Consider the following 22,178-nt stretch of genomic DNA (forward strand, 5'->3'; position numbering starts at 1 on the left):
CAATCATGTAAAGATACCATTAAACCATGTTACAAGTGCCTAGTTACACTTATAAACAATTATCAAAAATTGCAGGTTCAGTACTGTTCGCTAAGCGAATCCGTAGCGAACAGGTAGCGAACTTATTCGCTAAGCGAAGCTTAGTTCGCTGTAGCGAACTACATCAGAGGATTACAGGTACATGGCGAACAGGTAGCGAGCTTGTGGCGAACAGATTCGCTGTAGCGAACTTCTGTTCGCTCAGCGAACTACACCAGAAAGAAAATCTGTTCTTGAGCTTTCTAAGGCGGTTTAACATTGAATCAACTCAAAAATTCATCCAAACATGTTATAAATTCTTATAAACAGCCATTCCAAACATATATGGTATCAAGGAACATTAATCATCCCTTCCAAACATCCAAATACCTCAAATAATCAAAATCATGCCAATTTCTTGGGTTTTAAGTAACTTTCATAAACTTTTCAAACATGATTCAAACACATACATATTTATCATGAAATCAAGCTAGTGATTAACACATACAAAGTGATGATGAAGAACATCACACTCACATACAAAAGCTTAATCAAAAGTCTAAAAGAAATTGAGTGGGAGAGTTCGGGAACGGAGACATAGACAATCTCCCCCCTCCTTGTCACTCAAGAATCATGAATTCTAATCTCTTACCTTAAGCAAAGATGATGATCCAAGCCTTCTCTTGCTCAAGCTTTCTCTCTTGATCAAACCCTAGCCCTTGTTCTATGGTTTTGCTCTTGCTCTTACTCACTCAAAGCTCAAAGAAAATGAATTGTGAAACTATTCATATGTTTGACTTGTTACTTATACTACTTTCCATGGTCATGAACCAAGCCCAATTGGCTTAGGCCCATTGCCTCTCACGCCCATAAGCCCAAAACAATGGTTCTCGCGTCTAATAACTTACGTTCGGCTAAATAATTATTCGTCGCTCACTAAAATAATAAAAGCCAATTAATAAATAAAATACATTTAATAAAATATACGAATACGAAAAATGGGTCGTTACAATCCTACCCCCCTTAAAAGAATTTCGCCCTCGAAATTACCTAGAAACAGATCGGGATAAGAATCTCTCATCTTGCTTTCCAGCTCCCACGTTGCATTCTCACCAGCCGGTCCTCCCCACACGACTTTCACGGATGCAATCTCTTTGTTTCTCAACCTCTTCACTTCTCTTCCTTCGATTCTCAAAGGCACAGTCTCGATGGTCAAGTCATCCCTCACTTGAACATCGTCCGATTCAATCACGTGTGTCGGGTCAGACACATACTTGCGCAACTGTGATACATGAAAAACATCGTGCAAATTCGCCAATGATGGCGGTAATGCAATCCTATATGCAACTTTCCCAACTCGCTTCAAAATCTCAAACGGTCCAATAAACCTCAATGTCAACTTCCTTGACTTCAACGCACGTCCTACTCCCGTAGTCGATTTAACTCGTAGGAATACATGATCCCCCTCTTGGAATTCAATGTCCTTCCTCCTCTTATCATGATAACTCTTCTGTCGACTCTGAGACGCTTTCATCTTCTCACGAATCATCCGAATCTTCTCTGTTGTTTCTTGTACAATCTCTGGTCCAAGAATTGCACCTTCTCCAGTTTCATACCAACACAGAGGTGTCCTACACCTTATCCCATACAAAGCCTCAAACGGTGCCATTCCGATACTAGAATGGTAACTGTTGTTGTATGTAAACTCTACCAACGGCAAACAAGAATCCCAATTCACGTTTTGCTCCAAAACACACGCTCTCAACAAATCCTCTAAGGATTGTATCGTCCTCTCCGACTGACCATCTGTCTGAGGGTGATACGCTGAACTCAACCTCAACTTCGTTCCTAAAGCTTCTTGCAAGCTTTCCCAAAATCTAGAAGTAAATCTCGGATCTCTATCCGAAATAATACTTGTTGGAATACCATGTAGCTTCACAATCTGCTCCACATAAATCTCGGCCAACTTAGGCACCAAAGTACCTTTCCTGATAGCAATGAAGTGAGCACACTTCGTCAGACGATCTACCACTACCCAAATCACCTCGTGACCTTTCTTGGTCTTTGGTAAACCTCCCACAAAATCCATTGCAATGCTATCCCATTTCCATTCGGGTATAAACATTGGTTGCAACAAACCAAACGGCTTCTGATGCTCAATCTTCGATTTCTGACAAGTTAAGCATGAATAAACAAATTCAGAAATTTGCCTCTTCATTCCCGGCCACCAAAACAACTTCCTCAAATCCTGATACATCTTGGTTACTCCAGGATGAATACTCAAACCACTTCTGTGACCTTCTTCCATGATCATTCTCTTCAATTCGGGTACATCCGGTACACAAATTCTTCCGTGTAATCTCATGACTCCACTTTCGTCAATCTTGATATTGGTCTCCTTGCCTTCATTGATGAGTACCATCTTCTCCATCAATCTCTTATCCGATTTCTGACGTTCTTTAATATCTTCAAGAAAAGGATTCGTCAATCTTAACATTCCAAGCTTCACACTTGAAGAAGTAACCTCACACACAAGACTCAAGTCTCGGAATTCTTCAATCAACTCTAACTCTTTCACCATCAATGATGACATATGCAAAGTTTTCCTACTTAATGCATCGGCCACTACATTGGCTTTTCCGGGGTGATAACTCAATTCAAAATCGTAGTCCTTTAAGAATTCGAGCCATCTTCGTTGCCTCATATTCAACTCCTTCTGGTCGAATAAGTATCTCAGACTCTTGTGATCACTAAACACTTCAAACCTCGATCCATACAAGTAGTGTCTCCACACTTTCAAAGAAAACACCACTGCGGCTAACTCCAAATCATGCGTTGGATAGTTCCTCTCGTGAACCTTCAGTTGCCTTGAAGCATATGCTACCACATTACCCCCTTGCATAAGCACTCCACCAAGTCCTAACTTCGAAGCATCGCAATACACGATGAACGACTTTTTGGCATCGGGTAAAATCAACACGGGTGCAGTAGTCAATCTTCTCTTGAGCTCTTGGAAACTCTTCTCACAAATACCATCCCAAACAAACGCTTGATCTTTCCTCGTCAACTTGGTTAACGGTAAAGCCAACTTCGAAAAACCTTCGATGAATCTTCTATAGTAACCGGCTAAACCAAGGAAACTTCTAATCTCTGAAACAGATTCCGGCGTTCCCCACTGTGACACAGCGTCAACCTTCGCAGGATCTACCGCGATTCCTCCACTTGAAATTATATGCCCTAGGAAACTCACCTCTTTCATCCAAAATTCACACTTTGACAACTTGGCATACAACTTCTTCTCCTTCAAGACTTGCAAAACAATCCTCAAGTGCCCTTCGTGCTCTTCCTCGGACTTTGAGTAAATCAAAATGTCGTCGATGAACACCACCACGAATCTATCCAAAAATGAATGAAAAATTCGGTTCATATATTCCATGAAAACTCCGGGTGCATTGGTCACACCAAACGGCATAACTGAATACTCGTAGTGCCCATACCTCGTCCTAAATGCAGTCTTAGGTATGTCTTCCGTCTTCACTCTAATCTGATGGTATCCAGATCTCAAATCTATCTTACTAAACACGCAAGCTCCAACTAGTTGATCCATCAAATCATCTATCCTTGGAAGTGGATATTTATTCTTGATCGTCACTTTGTTCAACTGACGATAGTCTATACATAATCTCATGCTTCCGTCTTTCTTCTTCACGAGTAATACCGGCGCTCCCCATGGCGAAACACTCGGTCGAACAAACCTCTTCTCAAGCAGCTCTTCAAGTTGCTTCTTCAATTCATTCAACTCAGACGCTGACATTCGATACGGCGCCATCGATATCGGACTAGTTCCAGGTACTAGGTCGATAGAAAACTCTACCTCTCGCTTTGGAGGCACGTCAGATATATCATCCGGAAACACATCTGGGAATTCACAAACGATCGGTAACTCTTCTATCTTAACCCTTCCTTCGAGTTTCAATGATGCAAACATCATGAACATCTCGGCATGTTCTTTCAACGCTTCCGATACTTCCTTTCCGCTCATCAAATGCAAGTTCTCCTCCGGCTTCGGAAAAACAACGGCCTTCTCACGACAGTTGATATGAATCCGGTTGAAGATTAACCAATTCATACCAAAAATTACATCCATACCACTAAGTGGAATACACACTAAATCCATACCAAAGTGCCTATCAAAAATGGTTACGGGGCAGTTACGACATACTTGTCGGGTAATCACTGAACCATTAGCAGGAGTTTCTATTTCCATTCTACCCGTCATATCCGTTAAAGGAATACTAAGACGCTTCGCACAATCCAAAGAAATAAAAGAATGCGTCGCTCCCGTATCTATAATCGCAATTAAAGGAGTGTCATAGATGAAACACGTACCTCTAATGAGATTGTCCTCAAGGCTAGCATCCTCTCCACTCAAAGCAAACACCTTGCCCATCACCTTCTTGGGCTTCTTGCAGATTATACTCTTGTGGCCCTCCTCACCACAGTTGAAACAAAACACTCTTGTCCTACACACTTCAGTTTTGTGGCCTAACTTCCCACAATTCAAACACTTGTCCAATTTCTTCGGGCAATCATACGACATATGACCCCGCTCTCCACATTTGTAACAACTTCCATTCACCGGCTTCTTACCACCACTTGTATTTCCTTTACCGCGGTTGTCATAAGGTTTCCCGCGCTCTTGCCCTTTCCCTTTTCGGTCATTCACAGCTTTGTAGTAGTTCACCTTAGCTCTACCATCTTCATCACAAATCCTACTCTTGTTCACAAGGGTCGCAAAATCCCTTATCTGCGAAAATCCAATCATATGCTTGATGTCTGGACGTAGACCACTTTCAAACTTCACGCACTTGTCGTTCTCCGCTTCCAAAGTGTTGTAATGCGGACTAAACGCACACAAAGTCTCAAACTTGACGGCATAGTCAGCTACCGTCATATTTCCCTGTTTCAACTCCATGAATTCCACCACTTTCTTGTTCTTCACATCCACAGGAAAATACTTAACCAAAAATTCTCTTTTAAACATTGCCCATGGTATAGCCATACCACCGGGTCCTAGCCTCAACTTGGCGTTCTTCCACCACACGTTCGCTTCCTCACGCAACACATATGTTCCAAGGGTTGTCTTCCCTTCCTCGGAACAATCCATTGCTTCAAAAATTATTTCAAGTTCCTCCAGCCACTTGTGAGCTCCATCCGGGTTGTAACCTCCGGTAAATGTTGGCGGTTTCTGCTTCATGAACCTTTCCAACCTCATCTCTACCTCTCTTCCAGGTTGATGATCTCTAACCACTATGTTGGTGAGTGCGGCCAAAGCCTCCACAATCTGAGCATTCGTTCTCGCAGCAGCCATGATTCCTGAACGAATCACAACTAGACGTTAGAAAGTACTAACAGTGTTCCCTACACATGCTCATACGGGGAAAAGAAAAGTCCTAATTGGTTCACATGAACCGACCTGCTCTGATACCACTATTGTAACACCCTAACCCATACTACCCTTAAAAACGTAATTTTAAAAACTTTTCAACAAGTGTAAAGGCAGAGTGCCACGCGGTAATTAAAACACGATGCATACACACAGAGCGTCATGAATTTTAACATGAAAAGCAACAGCGGATTCATTCAACCAAGCATTGCATATATATACATATATATATACATATATAAGCCATATTCATCCCTAAGGATGTCACTTATACAAGAACTAGCATATCAAAAGGTAACACCGATATACGATGAAATCCAAGCGTAAACCCCGACTCGATGTTACATTACCAGAGCATTTACTATTTACAAACTCTAGTCAACAGCTAGTACTAAGAGGAGTAATCTATTCTAAGTCTCCTCACCAAAAGGTACTTCAACACCACGCTAAAACCGCAGTCTAAACGTCGGCACCGTCCTCAGCCTGAATATCTGAACCCCCAAAGGTCCAGCAAATAACACAAAGCAGAGAGTTAGAAAACATAACCGCATATCATACGAGTATAAGAAAGGTCTTACACTTTCAAACTACATCATACATATTCTAACTCACGTCAAAACATAGTACCAAACAGTTATCAATTAATAAAGTTTAGCACAGTTCAACCAGATAATGTCACATACCATTTATCAAATATATGCGCATTTACCCTAATGTATCTAATGCCAATCATTCTATGTCATGTCATCCCTAGACACAACTAATGCATGTGGTACCAATTGCCTTTTACCCCTCATGGATAAGTTAAACAGTTTTACATCTTGCCGGATTGTTCGGAACTTACCAAACCTTCATATCCCTCATGGATAAGTTAAACAGTTTTATATCCTGCTGGATAGCAGCTCTAGATCTTATGGATTCATCTAATCCGATTCTCGGCTTCCTTATGGACTCAAAAATCCATTTAAATCTATTGGAACCCTAGTTTCCAATTCAACATATATATACATGAATGCATGTATGTTTACACATATCATCAATATGATATTTCTCTAGCTCGAAGCTACTCTTTTATGAATGCGGGAACACAATCCTAACACATTCACTTAACATTACAAATTAATGTCAAAACATCACATTGCTCACTTTAAGCTACAACTTATTGCATACACGTTTATCAATCATTTAACGATTAACAATAAGCATTAACAGCATCAACATGTATCAACAATCATGTAAAGATACCATTAAACCATGTTACAAGTGCCTAGTTACACTTATAAACAATTATCAAAAATTGCAGGTTCAGTACTGTTCGCTAAGCGAATCCGTAGCGAACAGGTAGCGAACTTATTCGCTAAGCGAAGCTTAGTTCGCTGTAGCGAACTACATCAGAGGATTACAGGTACATGGCGAACAGGTAGCGAGCTTGTGGCGAACAGATTCGCTGTAGCGAACTTCTGTTCGCTCAGCGAACTACACCAGAAAGAAAATCTGTTCTTGAGCTTTCTAAGGCGGTTTAACATTGAATCAACTCAAAAATTCATCCAAACATGTTATAAATTCTTATAAACAGCCATTCCAAACATATATGGTATCAAGGAACATTAATCATCTCTTCCAAACATCCAAATACCTCAAATAATCAAAATCATGCCAATTTCTTGGGTTTTAAGTAACTTTCATAAACTTTTCAAACATGATTCAAACACATACATATTTATCATGAAATCAAGCTAGTGATTAACACATACAAAGTGATGATGAAGAACATCACACTCACATACAAAAGCTTAATCAAAAGTCTAAAAGAAATTGAGTGGGAGAGTTCGGGAACGGAGACATAGACAATCTCCCCCCTCCTTGTCACTCAAGAATCATGAATTCTAATCTCTTACCTTAAGCAAAGATGATGATCCAAGCCTTCTCTTGCTCAAGCTTTCTCTCTTGATCAAACCCTAGCCCTTGTTCTATGGTTTTGCTCTTGCTCTTACTCACTCAAAGCTCAAAGAAAATGAATTGTGAAACTATTCATATGTTTGACTTGTTACTTATACTACTTTCCATGGTCATGAACCAAGCCCAATTGGCTTAGGCCCATTGCCTCTCACGCCCATAAGCCCAAAACAATGGTTCTCGCGTCTAATAACTTACGTTCGGCTAAATAATTATTCGTCGCTCACTAAAATAATAAAAGCCAATTAATAAATAAAATACATTTAATAAAATATACGAATACGAAAAATGGGTCGTTACAATGCAGGCTCTCTTTCCTTGAGTCTGTCCTTTAGAAAAATGAAGATGGTTATGGTTGATAATGAGAATGAGAGCGAGGTGTGTTTGAACAGTGATATTATCTTTGATATTCTGTCACGTATTCCGGCGAAGCCATTGCTTAGCATGAAGTGTGTTTCCAAAGTATGGAAAAACATCATTGCAAACCGTTCATTCATCAAAGCTCAACTTCAAAACGCACAACTCGATTTAAATGGTTTCATTTTTCAAGATGGGTACATGTTGGGCAAATATGATCGTAAAACGGTTAGTTACATTCCGGTGGAGTCCAAAAATGCTGCCAAAGTTCACCAGGGGATTTTCAAATTTCTTCAAGAAGACGTTGCTGATGTGGCCACGTATAAAGGAATCTTCTGCTGCCGTAGCTGTTTGCCTTCTCTGAATCCAACCATCTATGTCTGCAATCCTTTAAATGAAGCGTGGATTAAATTGGAGTGGTCTCCTCCATGCGACATAAAGGAAAGCATTGTGTTGGGTTTTTGTATATTGGCTACATTTTGCGAAAACATATTTTAGCCAAGTGTTGAGACAAATGTGCTGAAGTGTTGAGACAAATGTGCTGACCCCAAGTGTTGTGACAAATGTTGTTACACTTTGGAACAACACCTGACTCTGTTCTGCGCGCGCCAGCTAGATGTTATTATTTTCTACTCAATCTTTTGAAGATCTGTTTGAAGAATTATTTCGTGGTTTCTTATACAACAAGGCGCACGTGATCAATGTGTTTCAGAAGGCAGCTGAACCCTAGTTCTATTTTCCAAAGGAATTATATTTTTGGAAAATATATTTTTGTGTTTCAAAAATAGAACTATTATTTTCAAAAATATATCTTGTGAAGATTGCTGCAGAAAATATAAAAGATTTATTTCAAATAAATCTTTGTGCTTCAAGAAGATTAGAAGATTTAATTTTAAAATATATTTACAACAAATATATTTATGGGAGGAATATTTGATGCAAAGAAAGATTTGGTAAAAATATATATTTTGCATCTAGAAGATTTCTTGGAGCTGAAGCATTGTGAAAAGCCCACGAGGCTGTGCTATATAAAGGGTGCTGCTAACCCTTATTATGAACCGAAACTTGAAGCAAAAATAGAATATCAAAGATGTAGTCTTTTAAGGGTTTCGTGTCTTTAAGCCACTCTCTAGGAGAGTTGGTGTAAAGTGAACCACTCGGTTGTGAGATGGTCACTATGTCCCCACTCAGAAACCTGTAGGTAATGAGTTGAGTATTGTATTTGGAGGAAGCTTTTAAGCAACTCCAAATTGTGAACTTAGTCGTTGGCTAGGTGGTGATGTTATTGAAGTGTGTCTTCATCTTTGTCAAGGAGAGTGTCTCCATTATGTTGTTATTGAAATCCTTACTGGTTGTAAGGTTGAGGGGAGTGAGACGGGGTCTCATATCTAGGAGTTCCTAGGTAGAAGTGTCATTGGGTAGGGATTAAGTGAGGAGTTGTAAACGGGGGAGTTTAGCTCCGAATTAATACTACTGATAGTGAATTTCCTCCTGGATTGGTATCCCCCAGATTAGGCTGTTAGGCTGAACTGGGTTAACAATTATGTGTGTCGTTTATGCTCTTCAGTATATGTTTTTAATGCTCTGTTTTATTGTTCTTACTGCTAAGACAAGTGTTGCGACAAGTGTCGGCACATCGTGGACAACACTTGTCTACTGTGTACCAGAATTTCAATTGGTATCAGAGCAGGCATCCTGTTCTGTATCTGGGTGAGATCCTAGGGAAGATACTTTCTGGTTATGAACAAGTAAGGAATACTGAAAAGTTGTTTGGACTTGAAGAAGTTCATATTTGTTTGAATGGTCCCTAGAAGTGGAGGATGGACTATTCATGGCACGATGTATAGCTTTGATGTTTGAGCTTCTGTATGGTTTGATTTATTTTCAAACCTATGTTAACCTGTTGCACCTGAAGTGTGGAGTTTGTGCAAAGGTCATTATGGTGTGCCTGAAGTTTGGTGAGGAGTTTTCTGGTTTGAATTCCGCTGCATACATATATGATGGGAAAACTCCTGGTGGTTTTGAGTGTGCTACACTCTGTTCTCCTCTGGTGAGGTTCAACTAACTTGTTGGAGATGCCAACGATACTTGAGGGTGATCTCAAGTCCACTCATAAAGGCACTCATATATGAGTTTGTTGAAGAGAGATCTGAACGAAGTTGTGAGCAATTTATTTTTGCTTCTAACCCTAAAAGCCAACTTCCAGTGGCTTTGATAAAGGATCTCTTGGTGTGTTCCTTGAGAAGGGGACTGATGTCGTCCCAGATGTTGCTACATCTGACCAGCAGTATGCAGAATCTTGTTGGATTTATTTTGACACTAGAAACTTATGGTTGACTTCTTGGGTGATTTTATTTCTGATCCAAGTAAGTGGTAGTGCAGATGTGTGTTTTGCTTTTCCTGTGTAAGCTTGATAAAGGATCTATTATTATGGTACCTGAGAAGGGGACTGATGTGCTCCCAGATGTTGGTACATCTGACCTGCAGATTATGCAGAATCGTGTTGGATGACAGTTGGGCATGTAAGGTGCTTGGAATTATGCATAGGAGTGCTCAAGTTGTATGGTCAGAAGAAGCTTATCTGCCTATGTGAATCAGAATGTGGAGGTTCTGATCTTTCTTTAATAGTATGCTCTAGCAATGCATGACTATTGATTCCACTAGTAGTGGATGTAAGGACAGCAAAATATTGTCAGATACTGAGGTCTGATAATTGTCTTTGTTTATCTACTGCAAGTCACTCGAGAAAAGGGCTGATAATCAGAATCTTAGTCAAGCTTTTAAGCAAACTAAGAAGTTTTGGAGTTTGTGAGTGACTTCACACTTATTAAGCATGACATCTTGCCTATTCAAAAGGTCATGATACAGAGTGTGGTTCTGCAAGGACAGTGATCAAGATGTGTCCTTGTTAAGTAAAAGGGTTAGAGTGTTAATCAACTACTGATGGTTGATCCTCTTGTGTCCCCCTGCTGTTGTTAATTGTGACTTTGGTGCTTCCACTAAGGCCACAAGTGATTGTGTTGGTGAAACTCTCAAGGAAACTATCCCTGAGACAAATGTTGTACCAAGTGTAGGTACATTTGTGGCACCTGCAACTGCCACATATTTTGATACATCTGCAGCACCTGAAACTATAATAGATCATAATGTTTCAGATATTTCTTACCAGATGAATACTACTGAGAAAGAGAATACTACAAAAGTAATTATGACTGGTAATAATTCTGCTGATCACTGTGTTGTGAACTATAAATCCGATGAGAGTATTAGGTCTTTGTTTGCTGATAAAGAACCTTCTGTTGACAAAAGTGTGGGTGATGATCCTGATGTTGTCATTGTGAATGATATAGTGGCTGGTAACAAGTCACTAGATAAGACACCTAGTGCTAATGTTGTAGGAAGAATCAGAAGTAGGGCTGGTAAAAATGTGACAACTGTCAATACACTTGTCCAGAAATCTAAATCATGAAAGGTGACAAGATTTGTTGGGAAGAAACCTTTTTACGGTCCACCAAGGACAAAGAGTAATAATGTATCTGTTACTGGGAGAAGAAAAAGAGTCTGAAAAGAAAGAACCCCCTTCTAGTAAATCAGACTTTGAAAGGGAGACAAGTGTAGCTACATTTGGTGACACATTCAGAAGAAGTGTGAAAGGAATGAAGGTCTGATGAGAACAGTGTCTGATATAGGTGACTGTTTTGATAAGCTGGTAAGGGGATTTGTAGTGAATGTTGGTGACAATTGTGATGATCCTAAAAAACCCTGAGTATAGGCAGGTTTTTGTGAGAGGAAGGTGTGTTCACTTCTCACCCTCTATAATCAACAAATTTTTGGGAAGAAGTAATGAGGAAGTAGCTGAGCTGGAAGTCACAGATAATATTTGTAGAACAATCACTGGGAATAGGCTGAAGCAATGGCCTTGTCAAATGAAACTTTCTGCATCTCAACTATCTCCTTTATATGCAGTTCTGAATAAGATTATTGTTGTTAATCGGGTTCCTACCACTCATTCCAGTAATGTAGCCAAAGAATTGGCTAGGTTCATTTATGTTGTTGGAACTAAGGCCAGGTTTGATTATGGTGCTTATGTCTTTTATGCCACTTTGGAACATGCTAAATCTTTTGCTCTACCCATAGCATTTCCTACTTTACTGTGTGGTATTGTTCTTGACCAACATCCAAATATTCTTGTGGACACTGATGTCCCTTGTAAAAGAAAAAGAAAGCTGAATATTGAGCAAAGGCTGCTTGCAGGGACAAATGTTGCAGCAGGTGTTGGTACATCTGTCCAGCAAAAGCTGGTGCTCTCACTAGGCAGCAAATGATAACTGACTTGATTGAGTCTAGTAGAGCTCTCAGGAAACTGAAGACTGTGATGATCCTTTGAGCAAAGAATTCATGAAGGTTTTTGACTTGGGTAGATGTGTTGAATTTTCACCTGATGTGATTAATAAGTTTTTGGGCAGGAGTGAAGAACCTGAAGCTGAGGTAGAGTTTTCTGACAGTGCTATAGGCTTGAGTAACTTTATCTACACTGTTGGTACCAAGACCAAATGGGATTTTGACTCTTATATTTTTCAAACTACTAAGCATGCTAAGCCTTTGGATGTGAAGATGCCAACAACATTTCCAATGTGCTTTGTAGTACTATTCTTGATCAGCATCCTAGTATTTTGATCAGCTCTGATGTTATCTGTAAGAGGGAATCTCCTCTGACATTGCACTATAGACTAGTTGAAGGGACAAATGTCTCACATAATGTTGCAACATCTGGCACGAAAACTTCTAGGTTCATGACCAGAAAAAGAGATGATTGCTGATTTGATGAGACCTATGCAAGTTGAAAACCTTGTTCGAAAGAAGTATGTCTTTTTAGTTGTTGATGATTCCTCCAGATTTACTTGGGTAAATTTTATTAATATCGAATCAAATGTTGTTACTCATGTTAAAGGTTCTGTCAGTTCAAATGTTGTGGGTAGTGTTGGAACATCTGTCAGATGTACCTCTGAAACTTTCAATCTGGTATGAATGTTGCTGTTGTTGATGACACTATTGTTGAAATCGTGCATGTGTCATCTTCCAAGGTTGTTGGTTCTGACACTTTGTCATCCCTCACTAAAGTTGTGGTTGAGTCCCCCAAAGGAACCTAACATAAGTCTAATGTCATATCGGATGTTGAAACATCCTGGACCAACCAGTTAGTGTTGTTGAAACCTGTTCTGCAATCCCCCAAACTTATGCTGATATGGTTCTGAGAGTCCTCAATCTAATGAGGTTGAAGATCAACTAATGGTGGTTTGGAGTATTAAGGTTTTGAATGTGGTAGAAGAAACTAATCTTGATGATCTTCCACTTGACCAAAGTTGTTGCTCAAAGTGTGACTAAAAGAGAACTAGCATGGTACGACTGTTTGGATGTGCATTCTGCTGAGAAGTATTATATGTGTTCAAATGTGTTATGATCAGATGCGATAATGCTCAGATATGTGATGATCAAAGGTGATTACTACTATGGTAAGTGATTGTTTCAGACCTGTTTCTGAAACCTCTAGTTTGATGTTCTTATGTGATGACAATATATCTATTGTTGAAGATGCTTTTGGTATATGTCTCTTGAGATTGACACTGAATAATACTCATCTGTGTTGAATAACTTGTCTGTTCTGGTACGAGATGTTGTAACATCTGTCTCAACATCGTGTTATCTCAAGTGTTCCAACATTGTGTACAACATCTGTCACCAAAATGCCAGAATGTGGTTGACTATGAGCCAAATATTGAGGATGTTGTTCTGGGAATCATGTCACTTGACAGGAAGAAAGTTGACATCTCTTCTGTCCTCTTAGAGAATGTTTCATTCATTTTGAAGAAAATGTCTAGAAATAGAAATTTGTGTTTTGAAGGAGATAATGTTATGAGAAGCTGGATTTTTTGTGAGTATGTTTTTAACTATGAAGCAAGCTACAACGTTTATGGTGAAGCTACCAATAACCTTTATGGGTGTAATCTCTAAGAGTATTATGAGACAACTCTTTGAGATTGAAAGATCAGAAGCACTCCAAAGCCAAAAAGGGAGTGTCTTTGAGTTTTGACTATAGATTTCTTTTGTCGGACCACATGTTCCTAACATTGTTTTCTCTGCCGGTTGGTACATGTTGTTTCCAAGAACAATGGTTTCTCATGCTCTTGTCATGTTGTGGAAACAAGGGGAAAATGCCTATTTTATGAGTGTTTACTATGGAGTTTGATGTGGTGGATATGATATGGTTCCTCCACTACTGATTTATATATGATAAGGTATGTATCCCATGGTGTTATATTTGGTTGTAGTAGCTCTGTGCACTATGTGGTTGATGTGATGAAGATAGTATAGGTTTATGCCTTGTTACTTATGATCTTCATGCTATACTGTTGGAGTTTGGTCATGGTATTGTGGATGAAAGCGCGCATGTTCTCTTCCCACTACTTTTGTTCTCCGTATCTTTTGTGGGCTAGGCCATGGATTTCTAGCACCTCTGTGTGCATTATGGTCTGTATTGTGTGCACTCTGAAGCGTTTGTCTGCTACTCTATGTTCTGATATGTATGATGTTTGTCAAAATTATGACTAAAAAGGGGGAGTAGTGTGTGTGTGGACAAATGTGAAGACAGATGTTCTTACATCTGGTGACTGTTTTTGTGCTAATGCTTCTATGCTCGTATTGATGTTCTTATGCTTCTATGCTCGTATTGAGGGGGAGTGTGAGTTATATATATGCATATGTTGAGGGGGAGTAATGCTATTCAGGAGGAGTAGTAGTGTGTAGCTAGCCTGATAATGCTAGCTTATGCTCTGATAGTGTGCTTGATGGTTGTGGGAGTGCTATGTTCCTGATGTGTGATGTCATGCCTGATGTCTAGACATCCTGATCTGATGTGTGAGAATTTATTTTTCTCAGTATGTGGGAGTTTATTTCTCCCTATGTGGTTCTTTTGTGAGAGTTTAGTTCTCTCTGTTATGTAACTTGCACTTCTGATACTGCTATGGTACCTCTTTGCCTCTATTCTTTTGTTTAATGCACACTGACTTTATTTGTCAGAATTTGTGGCTAAAAAGGGGGAGTAGTGATCTGTGATATGTAAGATCTATCTGTGTGGACAGATGTGCTGACATCTGGTATCTGCGTGATGTGTGGACAGATGTGCTGACATCTGGTATCTGCGTGATGTGTGGACAGATGTGCTGACATCTGGTGTATGTTGTTGCGGTTCTTTCTGCGATGTGTTAATCTTCTAGGCCTATGTCAGCTCTGTGTGATGTGTTGCAAGAATTCCAAAAAGCATTTAAATTTGTAGCATAGGGCATGATCATAATCATAGTCATAGAAATATGGATGATTCATCGTGCTTAGTCATAATCATAGAAATATGGATGACTTTTATGCTTAGGATCACAGTCATAGAAATATGGGTGATTTAGGTCACATTCATAGCAATATGGGTGACTTAGTTAGTTACATTCATAGAAATATGGGTAACTTGTACATGCTTATTTATGAATGCACACATGTGTGTCTACAACAACTATTAAGTGTTAATCACTCTGATTGAATGCTTCTGCTATTACAAGGATGTTGTAGTTCCTATGGTTGACTACATTGTATGCTTGTGCTCCATCATGCAAAAATTCAGGGGGAGTGGTAGTATGAATAAGTGACAAGTGTGATGCCAGATGCTGAGACATCTTGGCTTTATTCTCTGGTGGCTGGGAATTTATTTTTCCTAGTTCTATGTCTGTGGGAATTTATTTTTCCCTGGTGATCTTTTGTTGAATGGATGTACTCTAATTATAGGAGTTTATTTCTCCTATCTTTGAATCCACTATGAGAGTTTATTTCTCTTTATCTGCTCTGTGAGGCTATATGTGTTTATTCCTGCTATTGCATGCCTCTGATGCTACTTACCTCTCTTGGAAGTAGTCTTACTATGTGTTACTTTCTTTCCTAATTGTGTGATCATGTTGAATCGAAGGAAAGGTAATACTGTATCTCTCCATATACTGGTCTAATATTGTTTTAGCCAAAATTTGCCAAAGGGGGAGATTGTTGGGTTTTTGTATATTGGCTACATTTTGCGAAAACATATTTTAGCCAAGTGTTGAGACAAATGTGCTGAAGTGTTGAGACAAATGTGCTGACCCCAAGTGTTGTGACAAATGTTGTTACACTTTGGAACAACACCTGACTCTGTTCTGCGCGCGCCAGCTAGATGTTATTATTTTCTACTCAATCTTTTGAAGATCTGTTTGAAGAATTATTTCGTGGTTTCTTATACAACAAGGCGCACGTGATCAATGTGTTTCAGAAGGCAGCTGAACCCTAGTTCTATTTTCCAAAGGAATTATATTTTTGGAAAATATATTTTTGTGTTTCAAAAATAGAACTATTATTTTCAAAAATATATCTTGTGAAGATTGCTGCAGAAAATATAAAAGATTTATTTCAAATAGATCTTTGTGCTTCAAGAAGATTAGAAGATTTAATTTTAAAATATATTTACAACAAATATATTTATGGGAGGAATATTTGATGCAAAGAAAGATTTGGTAAAAATATATATTTTGCATCTAGAAGATTTCTTGGAGCTGAAGCATTGTGAAAAGCCCACGAGGCTGTGCTATATAAAGGGTGCTGCTAACCCTTATTATGAACCGAAACTTGAAGCAAAAATAGAATATCAAAGATGTAGTCTTTTAAGGGTTTCGTGTCTTTAAGCCACTCTCTAGGAGAGTTGGTGTAAAGTGAACCACTCGGTTGTGAGATGGTCACTATGTCCCCACTCAGAAACCTGTAGGTAATGAGTTGAGTATTGTATTTGGAGGAAGCTTTTAAGCAACTCCAAATTGTGAACTTAGTCGTTGGCTAGGTGGTGATGTTATTGAAGTGTGTCTTCATCTTTGTCAAGGAGAGTGTCTCCATTATGTTGTTATTGAAATCCTTACTGGTTGTAAGGTTGAGGGGAGTGAGACGGGGTCTCATATCTAGGAGTTCCTAGGTAGAAGTGTCATTGGGTAGGGATTAAGTGAGGAGTTGTAAACGGGGGAGTTTAGCTCCGAATTAATACTACTGATAGTGAATTTCCTCCTGGATTGGTATCCCCCAGATTAGGCTGTTAGGCTGAACTGGGTTAACAATTATGTGTGTCGTTTATGCTCTTCAGTATATGTTTTTAATGCTCTGTTTTATTGTTCTTACTGCTAAGACAAGTGTTGCGACAAGTGTCGGCACATCGTGGACAACACTTGTCTACTGTGTACCAGAATTTCACATTGCACTAGTTTTTTATTTTGAGCCATCAAAGTTCAAATTGGTAAGAGTACGCACCGAGTTGAACAATGATGAAGATGAGGAGGACTTTTTCTTCACATTTGAGCTGTACTGCTCAGAAACCAAAACTTGGAAGAAATCAGCTGAGATATGCAATTGCAAAGATGGTCTGATTAAAAACAGAGGCATATACGCAGGAGGTTTCTTGCATTGGCTAACAGAAGGTGATCAAATCCTCACATTTGATGTTGAAAAGGAGACGTCTTTACTGATTCCAGTACCTCTTCCTCATTCAACCGAGTTTAGGACTTTTGCAACATGTATTGGAGAATATCAAGGAAGACTTCATTGTGTTCAGGTATCAGAACAAGGTCTTCATGTGTTTGGCCTTGAAGATTTGTATGAGTTTCAATGGATACCCGAGCACTGCAAACTTTTTGAGGTTTTTGAAGCAGAGTATCCGCACTTCTTGTGTAATTTAAAGAATAGGGTGTTGGAGAGGGAGGGGGAGGATACAACAAATGCATGGATGGATCCTCAGTTGCTCAGTCTTCTATTGTGCCTCCACCTCAGAAAAATCGTAGGAAGTCGCGAAGGTTGGCGGAGGATGCAGGCTCTCTTTCCTTGAGTCTGTCCTTTAGAAAAATGAAGATGGTTAAGGTTGATAATGAGAATGAGAGCGAGGTGTGTTTGAACAGTGATATTATCTTTGATATTCTGTCACGTATTCCGGCGAAGCCATTGCTTAGCATGAAGTGTGTTTCCAAAGTATGGAAAAACATCATTTCAAACCGTTCATTCATCAAAGCTCAACTTCAAAACGCACAACTCGATTTAAATGGTTTCATTTTTCAAGATGGGTACATGTTGGGCAAATATGATCGTAAAACGGTTAGTTACATTCCGGTGGAGTCCAAAAATGCTGCCAAAGTTCACCAGGGGATTTTCAAATTTCTTCAAGAAGACGTTGCTATTTTGGCCACGTATAAAGGAATCTTCTGCTGCCGTAGCTGTTTGCCTTCTCTGAATCCAACCATCTATGTCTGCAATCCTTTAAATGAAGCGTGGATTAAATTGGAGTGGTCTCCTCCATGCGACATAAAGGAAAGCATTGCACTAGTTTTTGATTTTGAGCCATCAAAGTTCAAATTGGTAAGAGTACGCACCGAGTTGAACAATGATGAAGATGAGGAGGACTTTTTCTTCACATTTGAGCTGTACTGCTCAGAAACCAAAACTTGGAGGAAATCAGCTGAGATATGCAATTGCAAAGATGGTCTGATTAAAAACAGAGGCATATACGCAGGAGGTTTCTTGCATTGGCTAACAGAAGGTGATCAAATCCTCACATTTGATGTTGAAAAGGAGACGTCTTTACTGATTCCAGTACCTCTTCCTCATTCAACCGAGTTTAGGACTTTTGCAACATGTATTGGAGAATATCAAGGAAGACTTCATTGTGTTCAGGTATCAGAACAAGGTCTTCATGTGTTTGGCCTTGAAGATTTGTATGAGTTTCAATGGATACCCGAGCACTGCAAACTTTTTGAGGTTTTTGAAGCAGAGTATCCGCACTTCTTGTGTAATTTAAAGAATAGGGTGTTGGAGAGGGAGGGGGAGGATACAACAAATGCATGGATGGATCCTCAGTTGCTTAGTCTTCTATTGTGCCTCCACCTCAGAAAAATCGTAGGAAGTCGCGAAGGTTGGCGGAGGATGCAGGCTCTCTTTCCTTGAGTCTGTCCTTTAGAAAAATGAAGATGGTTAAGGTTGATAATGAGAATGAGAGCGAGGTGTGTTTGAACAGTGATATTATCTTTGATATTCTGTCACGTATTCCGGCGAAGCCATTGCTTAGCATGAAGTGTGTTTCCAAAGTATGGAAAAACATCATTTCAAACCGTTCATTCATCAAAGCTCAACTTCAAAACGCACAACTCGATTTAAATGGTTTCATTTTTCAAGATGGGTACATGTTGGGCAAATATGATCGTAAAACGGTTAGTTACATTCCGGTGGAGTCCAAAAATGCTGCCAAAGTTCACCAGGGGATTTTCAAATTTCTTCAAGAAGACGTTGCTGTTTTGGCCACGTATAAAGGAATCTTCTGCTGCCGTAGCTGTTTGCCTTCTCTGAATCCAACCATCTATGTCTGCAATCCTTTAAATGAAGCGTGGATTAAATTGGAGTGGTCTCCTCCATGCGACATAAAGGAAAGCATTGCACTAGTTTTTGATTTTGAGCCATCAAAGTTCAAATTGGTAAGAGTACGCACCGAGTTGAACAATGATGAAGATGAGGAGGACTTTTTCTTCACATTTGAGCTGTACTGCTCAGAAACCAAAACTTGGAGGAAATCAGCTGAGATATGCAATTGCAAAGATGGTCTGATTAAAAACAGAGGCATATACGCAGGAGGTTTCTTGCATTGGCTAACAGAAGGTGATCAAATCCTCACATTTGATGTTGAAAAGGAGACGTCTTTACTGATTCCAGTACCTCTTCCTCATTCAACCGAGTTTAGGACTTTTGCAACATGTATTGGAGAATATCAAGGAAGACTTCATTGTGTTCAGGTATCAGAACAAGGTCTTCATGTGTTTGGCCTTGAAGATTTGTATGAGTTTCAATGGATACCCGAGCACTGCAAACTTTTTGAGGTTTTTGAAGCAGAGTATCCGCACTTCTTGTGTAATTTAAAGAATAGGGTGTTGGAGAGGGAGGGGGAGGATACAACAAATGCATGGATGGATCCTCAGTTGCTCAGTCTTCTATTGTGCCTCCACCTTAGAAAAATCGTAGGAAGTCGCGAAGGTTGGCGGAGGATGCAGGCTCTCTTTCCTTGAGTCTGTCCTTTAGAAAAATGAAGATGGTTAAGGTTGATAATGAGAATGAGAGCGAGGTGTGTTTGAACAGTGATATTATCTTTGATATTCTGTCACGTATTCCGGCGAAGCCATTGCTTAGCATGAAGTGTGTTTCCAAAGTATGGAAAAACATCATTTCAAACCGTTCATTCATCAAAGCTCAACTTCAAAACGCACAACTCGATTTAAATGGTTTCATTTTTCAAGATGGGTACATGTTGGGCAAATATGATCGTAAAACGGTTAGTTACATTCCGGTGGAGTCCAAAAATGCTGCCAAAGTTCACCAGGGGATTTTCAAATTTCTTCAAGAAGACGTTGCTGTTTTGGCCACGTATAAAGGAATCTTCTGCTGCCGTAGCTGTTTGCCTTCTCTGAATCCAACCATCTATGTCTGCAATCCTTTAAATGAAGCGTGGATTAAATTGGAGTGGTCTCCTCCATGCGACATAAAGGAAAGCATTGCACTAGTTTTTGATTTTGAGCCATCAAAGTTCAAATTGGTAAGAGTACGCACCGAGTTGAACAATGATGAAGATGAGGAGGACTTTTTCTTCACATTTGAGCTGTACTGCTCAGAAACCAAAACTTGGAGGAAATCAGCTGAGATATGCAATTGCAAAGATGGTCTGATTAAAAACAGAGGCATATACGCAGGAGGTTTCTTGCATTGGCTAACAGAAGGTGATCAAATCCTCACATTTGATGTTGAAAAGGAGACGTCTTTACTGATTCCAGTACCTCTTCCTCATTCAACCGAGTTTAGGACTTTTGCAACATGTATTGGAGAATATCAAGGAAGACTTCATTGTGTTCAGGTATCAGAACAAGGTCTTCATGTGTTTGGCCTTGAAGATTTGTATGAGTTTCAATGGATACCCGAGCACTGCAAACTTTTTGAGGTTTTTGAAGCAGAGTATCCGCACTTCTTGTGTAATTTAAAGAATAGGGTGTTGGAGAGGGAGGGGGAGGATACAACAAATGCATGGATGGATCCTCTTGGTTTCAAAGATGGGAAATTGCTAGTCAAGGTGTCTTCAGAGTTGTACATCTATGATATGAAGAAAGACAAGATGGCTCGTGCTTGTTTTTTTATGGACCTCAATCCACAATCCATGGCGCATCCTACGGTCTTTCCTCTTTCCTTGACTTTTGCTTCCCCAAAAGATGCTTAGTATAGAATTATGTCATTTTCTTGTATGTATTTTATTTTTTTTTATAAAATAGAGGGATAATATTATATAGGGATTTGGTTGTATTAGCTTTTATTATCTGATTATTACTACTGAAAAATGGAAGTCAGAAGGTGAAAATCTTAGACGAGAAGTTCATTTGTCCATGCTGCCCTAATAAAAGAAAACGGGACTATGGGTACAAGGACCTCCTGCAACATGCTTCTGGGGTGGGTCAGAGTAGCTCACGGTAGTCAAATTGACTCACTCGTTATGGGACCGAGAATTATATTTGAAAACAGAAAATAAATGTTGTAAATTTGTTCCAGACTTCCAGCTACCTAATTTTGATAGAAATATTGTGAGATTTTAAATGGTAATAAAGGAGTCATAGTATCACGCACGCTTACAGAGGAGAAGAGAAGACGATCCACTTCTTCCAGTTCTTATTCACTTCATCAATATCAACGTCTTCGTTCATTCCTTCTTCTTCTTCTTCCCCTTTAATCACTCACACAAACAATGGTTAGTTTCATTTCTAGATTCCAATTCAAATGTTACTATTTTAATCACACTGTCTTCATTTAACTTTCTTTATTCATTTATTATTATCTTCTCCTGTCACTTTTGAATTTTACTGAGTTATGAACCATTTCAGTTAAAACTCTGTATACCTGTTGCAGGGATCTGTTTGTCTCAAGTGTGGCGATGTAGGTTTTATAGAGGCGATAGTTTTTTGCAACAAGTGTCAGGCTTGTGCTCTGCATAGGTACTTATTGTTCACTCATTCTCAGTCTCACTGCATTATTTGATGTTCTTGTAGCAAGTTTTTTCATCATACTTAGCTGCAGGTGCCGACACCTCAAATGCTACTTATACATTCTTTGAAGTTATCATTTTAGTGTGCTGGGATGGGAATGCATACTCTTTAGTTTAGATAATCCTAGTAATTGGAACGATACTACTTGATAGTTATACCCTTATCACCTGTTTTAATATAACATGTAGTCAATCTTATATGTATTGCATTATACAAAGTATGGCTCTGTTTGGATAAAC

The 22,178-nt window shown here is 39.3% G+C and overlaps 3 protein-coding genes across 3 annotated transcripts; all 3 read left to right on the top strand.

Moving 5' to 3' along the window:
* Nucleotides 1-17,725: 17,725 nt before the first annotated feature.
* On the top strand, nucleotides 17,726-18,817 carry LOC123900966 (putative F-box protein At1g20795). Its single transcript, XM_045951554.1, has one exon. The coding sequence runs from the start codon at nucleotides 17,726-17,728 to the stop codon at nucleotides 18,815-18,817; it is 1,092 nt and encodes a 363-aa protein (XP_045807510.1).
* Nucleotides 18,818-18,834: 17 nt separating this feature from the next.
* LOC123900968 (putative F-box protein At1g20795) lies at nucleotides 18,835-19,926 on the top strand. The gene has a single exon (XM_045951555.1). The coding sequence runs from the start codon at nucleotides 18,835-18,837 to the stop codon at nucleotides 19,924-19,926; it is 1,092 nt and encodes a 363-aa protein (XP_045807511.1).
* A 17-nt stretch (nucleotides 19,927-19,943) lies between these two features.
* Nucleotides 19,944-21,122, top strand: LOC123900969 (putative F-box protein At1g20795). The gene has a single exon (XM_045951556.1). It carries the CDS (start codon nucleotides 19,944-19,946, stop codon nucleotides 21,120-21,122), a length of 1,179 nt encoding a protein of 392 aa, XP_045807512.1.
* The last annotated feature ends 1,056 nt before the right edge of the window (nucleotides 21,123-22,178 follow it).

The sequence above is a fragment of the Trifolium pratense genome, unplaced genomic scaffold, assembly GCF_020283565.1.
Source record: "Trifolium pratense cultivar HEN17-A07 unplaced genomic scaffold, ARS_RC_1.1 scaffold_139, whole genome shotgun sequence".
NCBI lineage: Eukaryota > Viridiplantae > Streptophyta > Magnoliopsida > Fabales > Fabaceae > Trifolium > Trifolium pratense.

Bases quoted from the DNA above. Each gene is read 5' to 3' on its own strand.
- LOC123900966 (XM_045951554.1), top strand. From the start codon at position 17,726: ATGAAGATGGTTAAGGTTGATAATGAGAATGAGAGCGAGGTGTGTTTG.
- LOC123900968 (XM_045951555.1), top strand. From the start codon at position 18,835: ATGAAGATGGTTAAGGTTGATAATGAGAATGAGAGCGAGGTGTGTTTG.
- LOC123900969 (XM_045951556.1), top strand. From the start codon at position 19,944: ATGAAGATGGTTAAGGTTGATAATGAGAATGAGAGCGAGGTGTGTTTG.